The sequence below is a fragment of the Orycteropus afer genome, unplaced genomic scaffold (genome assembly GCF_000298275.1).
Source record: "Orycteropus afer afer isolate SDZICR_OR568_19922 unplaced genomic scaffold, OryAfe1.0 scaffold00244, whole genome shotgun sequence".
Classification (NCBI taxonomy): domain Eukaryota; kingdom Metazoa; phylum Chordata; class Mammalia; order Tubulidentata; family Orycteropodidae; genus Orycteropus; species Orycteropus afer.
The window spans coordinates 4428871-4441308 of record NW_006921831.1 but is presented as its reverse complement, the minus strand read 5'-3'; the positions used below and the strand labels follow the sequence as shown (position 1 = coordinate 4441308).

General features: G+C 61.1%; 2 protein-coding genes and 1 non-coding gene across 3 annotated transcripts in view; 2 read left to right on the top strand and 1 right to left on the bottom strand.

Annotated features, from left to right (window-relative positions):
* Positions 1 to 2735, bottom strand: part of PIDD1 (p53-induced death domain protein 1) — a 5358-nt gene extending 2623 nt beyond the window's left edge. Inside the window, exons 1-6 of the mRNA XM_007949295.1 lie at positions 2423 to 2735; positions 1525 to 1938; positions 1115 to 1324; positions 974 to 1028; positions 664 to 865; positions 466 to 591 (exon numbers count right to left, since the gene is read on the bottom strand). Of these exons, the coding sequence (XP_007947486.1) occupies positions 466 to 591; positions 664 to 865; positions 974 to 1028; positions 1115 to 1324; positions 1525 to 1938; positions 2423 to 2735 (1320 nt within the window). The remainder of the gene's footprint in view (positions 1 to 465; positions 592 to 663; positions 866 to 973; positions 1029 to 1114; positions 1325 to 1524; positions 1939 to 2422) is intronic.
* Positions 2736 to 7144: 4409 nt separating this feature from the next.
* On the top strand, positions 7145 to 8749 carry RPLP2 (ribosomal protein lateral stalk subunit P2). Its single transcript, XM_007949294.1, has 4 exons — positions 7145 to 7267; positions 7792 to 7840; positions 8483 to 8581; positions 8673 to 8749. The coding sequence occupies exons 1-4, from the start codon at positions 7145 to 7147 to the stop codon at positions 8747 to 8749; spliced, it is 348 nt and encodes a 115-aa protein (XP_007947485.1).
* LOC122150807 lies at positions 7882 to 8016 on the top strand. The gene has a single exon (XR_006163865.1). It is a non-coding gene; the product is annotated as a small nucleolar RNA SNORA52 (small nucleolar RNA).
* Positions 8750 to 12438: the final 3689 nt, after the last annotated feature.

Here is a 12438-nt window from a genome sequence, read left to right as displayed (position 1 = left end):
GGGGCAGGGGTGAGGGGAGAGGGGTCAGAGGGGAGCTGCTGGGGCAGGGGTGAGGGGAGAGGGGTCAGAGGGGAGTCCCTGGAGCAGGAGTGAGGGGAGAGGGGTCAGGGTTTGGCTGCTGGGTAGGAAGAGGGGAGAGGGGTCAGGACAAAGCCGCTGGGGCAAGGATCCTGGGACCAGAGGGGAGAGGGGTCAGCGTGCAGCCCCTGGGGCAGAGGGTATGGGGATAGGACAGAGAGTGCGAGGGGATAAGGTTGGAAGAGCATCAGTGGGACGAGGAGCAGGATTGGAGTCTGAGCAACGTAGGCAGAGGAAGACAAGGTTCAAGAGCAGGGTCTCTGGGATAGAGGGCTCAGGTTGGAGCTGCTGGATGGGGGTCCCGGAGTCAGAGTGCACAGCGACCAGGGCAGAGGCGCTGGGGCACGGGGGGCATGTGCTCTGTCCAGGTGGGCCCGGGGGCCTCACCTTGGGGGCCTCCCCCTCCAGACGGGTTTCCAGGTCAGTCCAGCTGTCATCACTCAGGGTCCTGACTACCACCTCACGGCAACGCTGGGCTCGCGGGGGCACAAAGAGCAGCCACAGGCCCACATCCTGCCAGGTGGCGCAGTGAGCATGGGGCCAGGCTGGGGAGCCCCTCCACTGCCCAGCCCGGCCCAGCCTTGCCTGCTGGAAGGCCACCCCGTGGGGCTGCAGCTCCAGGACTCGGCTGAGAAGGGAGTCGTGAGGCCCCAGGGGCACCAGGCTCGGCTCAGGCAGCCACAGTCGGTAGTGGATGGTGATGGGGGAGGCAGTGGCCCCCGCGGGAAAATGAAGGCGGATGCCACAGGCCAGGGTCACAGAGCAGCCTTGGGGGGTCACCGGGAAGCTGGATGGTGAGATGATGGCTGGCATCAGGGACCCCAGGGGGTCTCAGGAGGAGAGCCCAGGGCAGGGGCAAGGGGGCTAGCATGGCCAGGCCCCGCCCTGCTCACACCTGTCCAAATCTGTGCTCAAGTACAGCTTAGGCATTTCCAGAATGGCAGGTGTTCCTGTGGAAAAGGATGGAGAAGCCATCAGAGTGGCAATACGCCCTAGGTCCTGTCTGTGCCCTGCCCCTCCCTAGCACCAAGCCTACCTGGGGGGTTCAGGAGAGCCGGTGGGGCCTCGCCCAGGGGGTTCCCCTGCAGCCGCACAAAGGGGGCGTCCAGGAACTCGGGGGGCACGCTCCGCAGCTGGTTGCCCCTGAGGTCGAGCCGGGTGAGCAGCGGGAGGTGCAGGAGGCCGGCAGGCAGTGAGGTCAGGAGGTTGCTGCAGAGGACGAGGAGACGCAAGGCCCGCAGCCCCACTGGGGGCGGCACTGGCTTAGGGCTGGCAGGGCACGCCCCGGCCCAGAGCGCCCAGCTCAGTGAAACACTAGTCCCAGAGCCCGGAGAAGCCAGGACACAAGACGTCAGAGCCTCAAAGGCCAGGGCAGGGGGCCCCTGGCTGCGGTGGAAGAGGGGCCAGGAGCTCCCAGTGTGTCATGAGCCAGGGGGCCCTACTCACCAAGGGAGGCTGGCACGCTCTGCAGCCGGTTGGAGGCCAGGTTGAGCTCAACGAGGCTGCTCAGGTCTCCGATCTCGGGGGGCAGCCCCTCCAGAAGGTTCTCAGAGAGGTCGAGGCACCGCAGGGTGGATAGGGCCCCCAGTGCCGGGTGCAGCACTTGCAGGCGGTTGTGGGTCACAGAGAGGAAGGTAAGGGCAGGGAGGGCCCCCAGGGCCTGAGGCAGCTCGCAGAGGTAGTTATGAGAGAGAAGGAGTGCATCCAGGCCCTGCAGTCGAGGGACACAGGCTGGCAGCGTCTCAAGGCTGTTGAAGCTCAGGTCCAGGTGAGCCAGGCGGACCAGGTGACTCAGGCCAGGGGGCAGTGAGGTCAGGCAGCCCCGGAGGCAGGCACCCCGAGTGTCCCGATGCAGCCCACCTGGGAGGTAGGGGGAGCTGGGTGTGGACTTCAGATCCAGGTCCCAGCTCAGCCCTACCAGCCAGAGAAGGTGGCCGTGTGGAAGGCCACAAGTGGACATGGGGACTAAGATGGAGGCAGTAGAGAGAGGCCAGCACACAGAGGGAGACTATGACAGAGACCCAGGTCATCTGTCACCCATGGGGTCCCACCGACACCCATGTCCAGAGACGACCGGTCACCCATGGTCCCCCAGGAAACACTCCCACATGGAAGACTCCTGGGAGATCCCACCAGGCAGCCAGCTGCAGGTGCGTAGGCCGGGCCAGCCTCAGCTCTGGCTCAGGATGGTGATGTGGCTGAGAATAGGGACCAGACCAGGAGTGCCAGGGGCTCCCACTTAGGTGGGGAGACCCTGGGCTGGGGCCTGGGTTTGCTTTCAAGGACCACAGGGCAGAAGAGGGCAGGAGCTGCAGATGGCTAGAAAAGGGCAGGACCGGCTCACCTTTGACCACCAGGGATCGGAGGCAGGGCAGTCTGTCCGGCACCTGGGCCAGGGTGGCCTCCAGCAGCCCAGGGTCCTCGTGGGCACTCAGCCGCAGAAACTCCACCTGCTGCAGCTGTGGGGACGGATGGGCACAGAGGCGCAGCAGCTGGCGGCAGCCCCCCGGGTGCAGGTCCAGGTTCAGGCGGTTCCCAGCCAGGAGAGGGGGCGGCTGGTGCGCGGCATCCGTGGCTCCCTCTTCTGCATCTCTGGCAGCATCTTCTGCAGCAGCAGCCGGCACCTCGGGCTCCAGCCCTTCCGCCGCTGCAGCCATCGCCCACCGACCGCCCTTGGGGGCCGGACATGTCCCAGCTCGCCGGGCAGGCCTGCTCAGGCAGGACCGGGAAGCTGCAGAGGCAGGAGGAGGAGTGGGCTGGGGCGTCCACCGCAGGGACTCTGCAGGGAGCTTGAGCCAAACCATCTGGTCTCAGGGGCTGGGTGGCTGGAGTCGAGGAGGCCCCACAGTCACTCTGCAGCCCCGGGCATGGGTCATTCCTGGCAGTGGGTGTGCATGGCACCCGTAGCTGGCAGGAGACCAGCCGCTGGGACTCCAGGCAGTGGACCTGTCAGGTCATCCGGCTGACCTGCTCCTGGAACTGGAGGGCTGCCCACCCAGGTCCCACTCCCTGCACCAAGCACCAGCTCCGGAGGAGTGGCGAGCGCCCCTTGTGCCAGACAACTGAAGGCATGGACAGAACTTAGGGACCGAGCCACTGGGCGGCTTCCAGGACCTGGGGGCGGAGTCCCACTTAGTGACCCCTGGGGAGGGTCACCCACTGCCTCAGGAGTAAACCTCGGTGTGCTAGGGAGAGTGGTGCCGGGCTTGTCTGGCTCGAATCACCAGGAGGGCACCGGTCCCAGCCAGGAGCGCGCTCTCCCCCATTCAGAGCCGTCCGGGCTCTGTGGGCCCCCGGCGAGCGCCGCGGTCTGGGCCAGGAAAGGCTTGGGATCCCCCGCCCCGTCCGCAGCAAACTTTTCCGCCGGCGGCCCGCGTGTACCTGGGATCCAGGCCCGGAGCCGGCCCGGCGCCCGGGGGAGCCCTGCTCGGTGCCGGGTTCCCGCCCGCGCGTTTCCGGGCGGCGGGCGCTCTGCGCCCCGCCCCTCCAGGCCCCGCCCCTGCGCGGGCCGAAGGTCGCAGGCCCTGGGGACTGGGACGCCGGTCCCGCGCGCCCGACTGCAGCCGGCTTCCGCGACTTGGCGCAAATCCGTGCTGTGGGGTCTCTCCCGCCAGCAAGGCCCGCGTCGCGCCGGATGGAACGCGGCCTGCTGCTGTGCCTCTCCGCCCGACGCTAAGATGAGCCGGTGCGATCCCGGGGCGGGGCGGAACGCTCCCTCTGGACCAGGCACTGGGGAGCTCCACACACCCCAGGACCGGCCAGTGCTTTACTCTGAGCGCCCATTGAATGAATGAACAGGCAGGCCTAGTTCTGCCGACTCAGTACCGAGATGCCAGCCTCATGGTGCACCCTGTACGACCTCCCTGGCTACACCATTGTCCTACCTGGATCACAGGCAGCGTGCTGCCTTCATTCCCATCCCAGCACTGCCCCCACTCGCTTTCCACAGTCGCCAGAGGGTCAGGTTTTTGTTTGTTTTTAAATTTTATTGTGATTTGGGTGAAAGTTTATGGAGCAAATTCATTTTCCATACACTTTGTTTCATGACATTGACTGCACTTCCCCACAATGTAACAGCTCTCTTCCCACTTCCTCCCTGTAGTTACCTCTTCCCTGAGTCCTTCCCTCCCATGCACTCACACCCCCCCATCTGTCTGTCCAAACTCTGCCCTTTTGTTGATCACTCCAAAGAGTGTATCTACCTGATGTGAATGTCACCCCATCTGCCTGTTGTTTGGCTGGAAGCCACAGGAGTTCAGTTCCAGACCTGAAGGGTAACTAGGGGCCATAGTCTCAGGGGTCTCACCAGGTTCTATCAGAGCAGCACAGTCTTTTTTTATGATTCTGGGTTTTGTTCCACATTATTCTTCCACTCTGTCCAGGATGTCCTGCACTGATCCCCGAGTGGTTGACAGTGGGAGCCGTGCACCATCTAGTTCTTCTGGTCTCATGGTCATACAGGCTGAGGTTTGCATGGTCTGCTGTCCCTTGGACCAACTGTTTCCATGTCTGGTTTTCTTCATTCTTCTTTCCTCTGGATGAGGAGAGCCATCGTTGCACCTAGATGGCTGCTTGCAAGCTTTGAAGAGCCTAATCGCTTCTTGCCAGAGTACAATGTGGAACGTTTTGTGTACTATGTTATGCCAATTGAGCTTGATGTCCCCTGCAGCCACAGTCCTGATTCCACAGGTCCAACAACTTGCTCCCTCAAGGTAGCTGGCTGTGGCCAACAAGCCACCACACCTCATCCCTTGTCAGGTCTACTATACACTCAGGTGTTCTTACAACACATACAGATATGTTTGTACAAACATCTTCTGCCAACCCTATACGTGGCCATGGGCACTCCCCCCTGCCCAGACATACCTGATCATTCAGCCTGTCCACCCATCTACCTATCCTCGATCAATGTTTGCCTTCACTGACAATGCAGTACTGTATGTGCAAAAGGGTTCATCTTTATTGTCTATACCTCCCATGCACCTCTCTCCATCTTCCTCTTCCTCGGTGCCACCATGTTGATCACTCACATTGCCCTTTGGGTCAGTTATTTTTTTTAATTGTAGCAAAATACATGTAACATCTATCACTTCAGCTTCTTTAAGTATACAGTTCAGTAACATTACCTATATCCACAATGTTACCAAAAAAAAACCAAACTCACTGCCACCCAGCCAATTCCAACCCCTAGTGACTCCCTTTGGATTTCTGGGGTGGTAAATCTCTATGGAAGTAGGCTGCCCAGTATTCCTCCTGAGGAGTGGCTGGTGGGTCTGAATCACCAACCTTCTTCTGGTCAACACTCAAATGTCTTAGGCATTACGCCACCAGGGCTCATTATGCACAATGTTCAGTATCCCCGTTTCCAGTCTATCACCCAAACATGTCATGTCCCGGCTTAGAACACTCTAAAGGCTTCCGTGTGATTACAGTCAAGCCCCATCCCTGCTCAGTGTGGCCAGGACCAAGCGTGGACCCTGTCCGCCTGCCCCGGGGCCCTCATTTGGAAACAGAGGCGACCTCACCCAGGGTGCTAATGAAGCTGGGCTTTACACGCCAGTGCCGCGTGCACTACACTCCCGTATGGATTCCTGTCAGAGGGCTGCAAGGGCTGGCTGCTTCTCGGCCATCTGCCTTGGTGCGCCCACCCCACAGCTGTGCAGTGCCGGCTCCTTCTCACCCTGCAGCTCGTGTCAGCACCTCCGCCAAGCGCTCTCCGGCGGCGCCCCAGGCTTCTGTCCCTCTCCCCACTTCCTTTGCACCCCTTCAGGTCTTTCTCCGCCTGCGAATGGCTCCTTATCCACTGTGGGTCCTCGCAATAGAACGTACGTTCCGCGGAGGCAGGGCCGGCCTTGTTGCACCCATTCAGGATTCAACCGTGCGACAGGGTCTCTGAGGACAAGAGGGGGAGGAATGACACATGCTGAACACGTGTCCGCGTGGACACGGAGGTACACCGAGTCGGCTAGAGCGGAGCCGGGCATCCGGGTATCACCGCTCCCGGGCTCTGCTCCTCAGGGTAGCGGTGACGGGGTCTCACGGCTCTGCTGGGCCTAGAGGTTCCCCGAACGTCTTCAAGTCCGGCCGACTTGACCCAGGCCTTGACAATGCTGGTCAATGCCCCCGGGTAAGGCTGCAGCCATCAAGTCCAAGGTGGTTCCGGTTCTGCAGTGAAAACGCGAATGAGCCACTTGGCCGCTTCACGGAGTTCGGAGAGATGTGAGTGCCACTCAGACCCCGGAGGTCGTTGGGCCTCTCGTCTCTAAAGGTCGTGGCACCACCAAAAAGCTGAAAGGGCCATAGCCAGTACTCAGACTTCACCCGGACGCACGTGCTATCTCGGCGGCTCGTACACCTTCCGGCGCAGCCAACCCGCTTCCCACAGCAGTGCACCATGGGATTTGCAGTTCGCCGTAGGTTGCTCCTGTAGACGGACGGCCCCAGGAATGGTGTCCCGGGCGGGCGCACTGTATGTTGGGAACCATAGGCGCCGCGTGGCATACTGGGAATGCTAGGCGCCGAAGGGAGAGGAAGTCGAGTTGTGACTTGTGTTCTCCTTCCTGTGGCCGCCCAACGTTTTCGGGGGACATTCGCCTCAGACTGTATGAGAAGCTGGTCCTTGAACTTCCCCTAGTCTTTGCTGTGACTAAACCTTCACTAGGGTCAATGGCGTCTCCTCCGTCCTCATTGGCTGAGCGCTCCGTGACATCACCTGGAGGCGCCCCCTCGAGGCGCCATGCGCGTGTCGTAGAGGTTTCTGGGTAGTGGTTTGGTCCCGCCCCTGAGCTGGTGTCTTCCTTTCTCTCCCTGACGCCGCCGAGGTTGCACGCGTGAGGCCTGCCCGCTGCCGCAGCCGCCGAGTAAGTGGGACGGCCGAGACCTGGGGCGGGGACGCGGGGACCGGGTGGGCGCGTCGGGTCGCAGGCAGACACGCCACCCTGGGGTGGCCGCGGGCAGGGTCCTCCGGGCCAGGCCACGCGCGGCCCCGCCCGGCCGCCGGCCACAGTGCGGGACGGGGGTGGGGGGCGGAAGGCCGCCGGTCACGCGGCGGCCTCCTCGTTTCAGGATGCGCTACGTCGCCTCCTATCTGCTGGCCGCCCTCGGGGGCAATTCCTCCCCAAGCGCCAAAGACATCAAGAAAATTCTGGACAGCGTGGGCATCGAGGCCGACGACGACCGGCTGAACAAGGTACTCTGGTCGCTTCTCCGCGCGCAGCCGGCGCCTCACCGCCCCGAGCCTGCTTCCTGGGGGAACGCGTGGGACCGGCTGGCGGGCGTGGGGCGCTCGGTGCCTGTGCAAGGGGCTCCTTGTTGGACTTCCTTTGGCCCTGGCGCAGCGAGGCCTGGGCAGCGGGAGCCGGGGCGCTGAAAGCGAGTGCTGCGAGCGTCGTCGTGGCCGCGTTGCAGGGGGGACAGGCCGAGGCGGAAGTCGGCGGAGTAGGAGTGCGGACGGCTCGCTGTCCATCGTTGGGGCCGTGTTCCTTTCGCGTTGCGCCCTGGGTGGTGGCAGGTGGTCTGCGGGAACCTGTCTTCCCCGGTGCGCCCTCCCCCTGTGAGCCGTTCAGACCGTTGCCGCGTAGCGGACAGGTTCGGGAGGGAGCCACCAGGACCGATCCGTCTTCAGGGGACTGCCTGGGCTGAGGCTCAGGCCGATGGGCTTCCCCCCGGGGCTCTGGGTCCCTGTGGTCACTGGGGCTGTGCTTGCTTCTGCAGGTTATCAGTGAATTGAATGGGAAAAACATTGAAGACGTCATTGCCCAGGGTGAGTGTGGCATACACCCCTCCGGACGGCTGCAGTCCACATGGTCCATCCTAATCCCTGCTGGCCCGCCCGTGGCCCGTCAGGTTTCGCTTATGGACCAGAGCACCCCGGAAGCCTGGCCAGGATGAGTGAGCAGGCCTTGTGTGGGCTCACCCCATGGGCACTTCTGCACAGTCCCCAGAGCTGCTCAGCTGCAGGGGTGGCCTGGGCCCTTTTCCTGGGATTTCCATGGAGCTGTAAGGTCTAAACAGTGTTCACCACGTGGTCCCTGTTGGCAGGGCTGCCAGTGTGGCCGCCAGCTCCTCCCTGTTTTTCTGGGCAGATGATTTTCTGGTGACATCAGCTGGAGATGTGAGGGCAGCCGTTCACTGTTCTTGTCAGGTGACCTGGCCAGGCCAGGTCAGCAAACAGCCTGATCCATGAGCTCACTGTTGTGGCCTGGGAGCTGGACCCAGGTCAGCAGCTGGTTGTAAACATGTTTGTCCACTTACTGCTACGAGCCTGGCTTCCCCTGGAAAGGATTCTCAGAAGCCAAATTCCTGGATAGAAGCTTCCCCAACGGGAAGGGGTGGTCTGGTGGAACCAAGCCTTTGGTGTCCTTCTGTTCCTGTGAAACTGGGCTCACCTCCCTCTCTGGTTCAGGTATCGGCAAGCTTGCCAGTGTACCTGCTGGTGGCGCAGTAGCTGTCACTGCGGCCCCGGGCTCCGCAGCTCCTGCTGCCGGCTCCGCCCCAGCTGCAGGTGAGTGGGTCAGGGCCCACGGGGTCTCCAGTTGGGAGTCTGGCCCCTCGTGGTCAGGGCATGCTCACCATCTTGGGTCTTCTCTTGACAGCGGAGGAGAAGAAAGACGAGAAGAAGGAGGAGTCCGAGGAGTCGGACGATGACATGGGATTTGGTCTCTTCGATTGAGTCCCCTGACCCTACAAATAAAGCCTTTTTATGTATCTTGAGCAGCGTGGTAGCGCTTTGTACTTTGTTGAGTGTGGCCTTTGCCGAGGCAGGTGGCAGATGGGAAGCTATTGTGGGATGGGGAGGAGCGGGCAGTTTGAAGCTGGTCTCTGGTGCACACTGAGTCGCTGGGATTTGGGTGGTCAAGTGAAGGGTGTGGATCACAGCTGATGGGTGCTTTGTGTGGCCCTTGGCTGGGGCCAAGATTTGAGCAGGCTTGGGAGTGGGCATGAGACCACCTCTGAAGACCACCACAGCCAGTCTGGACCTTCCTAAGGTCTGAGTTCTTGTAGCCCTCAGGGAAGGGAAGGGAACCACCTGCACTGGTGGCCGCCTGTGTCACAGGTGAAGGGTCCCTAACGCAATGCAGGGGTCCCTTAGTTTTCTGCAGGCACCCTTACTGCACCTTCACCTCCCCTTGTTTGTAATTGTCCTGCAAGAAGAGGGCTCTGCCCACAATGTGGGGCCCAGGACCTGTGCCCCTCTGGTCCACAGGTTGCTACTCTTTCACTGTTGCCCATACCCTCCCCCACCAGCTGTGGTGCGTTGACCATGCTGTGGGCCAGGCTTTGTTTTGGGACCCAGCACCTGGCCACAAGCTTTTCTGGGGGGAAAAAAAGTGGCTGTGGGTGGTGCAGATGGTTAAGCGTTCCATTTCTTGCCAGAAGGTGGGTGGTTTGAAGCCTCCCAGAGCTTTCTGAAAGCTCACCCCCCAAAAGGAGCACTAGGCTGGCAGGTGGGGAAGACAATGCAGGGCTTCTATGGCGATGGGTGTCTCCCTTACAGAGCTCTGGGGGGTGTGAACAGGCACCAGCTGGGTGTGAGGGGAAAGCCCCTGATGGAGGAGAGGCAGGTGAATTGGGTTTCTGGAAAGACCCCAGTGGTTGCTAAGGGAGTTGGGGGTGGTACAGGGCCCCGCCTCATGCAGTCCAGAGAGGAATGAGGGAGGCCAGAAGAGGATTGAGGGCAGAGGTGAGGGGAGGGGGAGAGAGGAGGGGCAGAGGCGCCTGGCCATCAGGGCCACTTCAGGATAAGGGCCTGTCCAGGAAGGGGTGGTGCTGTCATTGTAGTGTACCATGTCTGAGAGGAATGTCTCCCAGGCAGAGGTGGTAGGAGAGAGGCCCCAGGGTCCAGAGCCTGGATCTCACCATCCCAGACTCAGTCTCTGGGAGGTCTGTGTTCCCCACAAAGGCCACATGGGAGGGTACGACAGCCCGCCTGGCAGAGCCTTTGCACATCCAACACCAGATGCCGGGAGGGTCCTCTGCTCCTTGGAGCACACGCTGACCTGGGGGGTCTCCCACCTCCCGAGTGACCAGAGGACAGGTGAGGGGTGACCCCACCCCTGCCAGGATTCTGGGAAGTTTCCTCTGTTCCTGGCTCCAAGCCTTCCTCCTAGCCGATGGTCCCAGGGGCCTGCGTGGAAGGGTTGTGTACTCAGTCACAGCAAGTGTGTGTGGAAATGGGGGCAGAGGTCCCCTTTCCAGACCTCCCCTTGGAGCAAGCAGAGTGTGGGGTATAGTTAACTCCCTGGCTCTATCCACAGGTCCTGCTTCCCCCTTGACGGTCCCTCCAACGGTCCCCAGATGACTAAAGCAGCTGGAGCCCCTTTCCACCCCCTTGGACGTTTTGAGGCTGGTCTTGGGGACATGTGAGTCTGCCCCATGGCCCTGTCCCCTAACATTCCCCTCCCCAAACACCTCCAGCAACATCAATCATCCTCATTCACTCACACCTTCCACAGCACCCCTAAACCCTTGCTCCTGGCCAATAGGTCCCCATCCAAAGCATTGGGGGGCTGGGATCCTATCTACAGAGGAAAGGAAGGGGCTTACATCAAATCCAATCATATGCCTCTACTGCTCAGGGTGAGGGCTTCCCCACCCCCCCAGACCTTGTGCCCCAGGGCCTTTGCACTTGTCACTCTGCTGGCTGGCTGGCCCATGTCCTTTGTGGGTTACTTCTGCTTCTCCTTCAAAGCTAGCTGCAAGGTACCACCTCAGGAAATGCTCCCAGTTCCCCCCTCTCATTTTGAGCTTGTGTAGACTATGCCCTTCCCCACAAGAGCCTGACCACTGGTCTAGAGGTTTGTTCCTGTCAGTGTGGGGTAGCTGGTAACACAGAGGCTGGGGACCGAATAGCATGACCCCAGACAGCTGTGTGTGGCTCCTCCAGCCAGCTGGGGTGTGTGTGTCTGTGTCTGTGTGTCTGTCTGTGTGTCCCTGCTCTGTGGCTTCTCCAGCCAGCCGGGGTGTGTATGTCTCTGTGTGTGTGTCCACGTGTGTCTCTGTGTCTCTCTGTGTGTGTTAGCACCAAGTCCAGCCATGTGTGTCTCTGTGTGTCTCTGTGTGTGTGTCTGTATGTATTTGTGTGTCCTTGTGTGTCTCTGTCTATGTGTGTCTGTTTGTGTGTACCTGTGTGTGTCCCTGCTCTGTGGCTTCTCCAGCCACCCGGGGTGTGTATGTCTCTGTATTGTGTGTCTTTCTGTGTGTGTTAGCACCAAGTCCAGCCATCTGTGTGTCTCTGTGTGCTTGTCTGTATTTCTCTGTGTTCGTGTGTGTGTCTCTGTGTGTGTCTGTGTCTATATGGGTCTGTTTGTGTGTCTGTGTGTGTCTCTCTGTGTCTGTGTGCATCTGTCTGGGTGTGTCTCTGTGTCTGTCTGCATCTGTGTGTCTGTGTGTGTGCTAGCACCAAGTCCAGCCCTATGTGTGTGTCTCTGTGTCTCTGTGTGTGTCTGTGTGTGTCTATGCGCGTGTGCCTGTCTGTGTGTCCATGTGTGTGTATGTCTGTGTGTGTGTCTGTGTGCGTCTCTGTCTGTGTGTCTTGTGTGTGTGTCTATTAGCACCAAGTCCAGCCCTGGCCTTTGCCTTTGCCTCCCTGGGTCCTGCTGGAACCCAAGGAGCTCCTCCCTGGGGAGGGCCATTCTTGGAAGCTGGACCCAGACTGCTCCTTGTTTGGGGTGTTGGGGCGGGGTGCAGGGCTGGCTCTGAATGCCAGCCAAGCAGGGCCTGCTCCACAATCCAGGGAAAAATGCAGAATGGGGCAGGAGGGTGACATCAGCAGGAAGCGCTCCACCTGCTAATTAGCAGGGTGGGGTTGGCATTCAGGGCCTCCGAAGGGTCCCTAGCTAAGTGGATCCCCCAGCCTGAGGGGCCTGGGCAGGACCCTGGTCAGTGGTGCAGCTACCAAGGGCCGAGCAAGTTGGGTCAAGGCTGAGGCCTGGTGGAGGTGCTGAGTCTATGGGCTGGTGTGAGCTATGGGGACTACTGGTGTGTCATCGGGTTGGGATGTTTATGGGTCAGAGCCTGGGCAGGTGTGTTGCAGAGGTCCTGGAGATTCGGAGAGTCTGTCGTCTGCGTGTAGGCTCTGAGGGGGCTGCCGTGTTTACTAACCCCAGCCAGTTGCTACGTCTCGGGATGGGGATGGCAGGGGGACCCGGGCGGAGAAGAACCCACTCTGCAAGTGCTCCCAAGCTCAGGCTCGGGCGGCCCCGCCTCTCAGCCGCCCACGATTGGGGACGGGAAGGGAGCGGTGGATGCCAGGGTGCGTGGGAGCGCATCTGCGCCGGGGGCCAGAGTTTAAGACCCCGGTGAGCGACGGTGGGCGGGTCCCGAGAAGAGGGCTGGGGGCGGGGTCGGCCGGGCTTGGGG

Excerpts from the sequence above, each read along its gene's own strand:
- RPLP2 (XM_007949294.1), top strand. The coding sequence starts at position 7,145 with ATGCGCTACGTCGCCTCCTATCTGCTGGCCGCCCTCGGGGGCAATTCC. Across the intron at positions 7,268-7,791 it reads ACGACGACCGGCTGAACAAG|GTTATCAGTGAATTGAATGG; the intron begins GTACTCTGGTCG and ends TTGCTTCTGCAG. Across the intron at positions 8,582-8,672 it reads CGGCTCCGCCCCAGCTGCAG|CGGAGGAGAAGAAAGACGAG; the intron begins GTGAGTGGGTCA and ends TTCTCTTGACAG.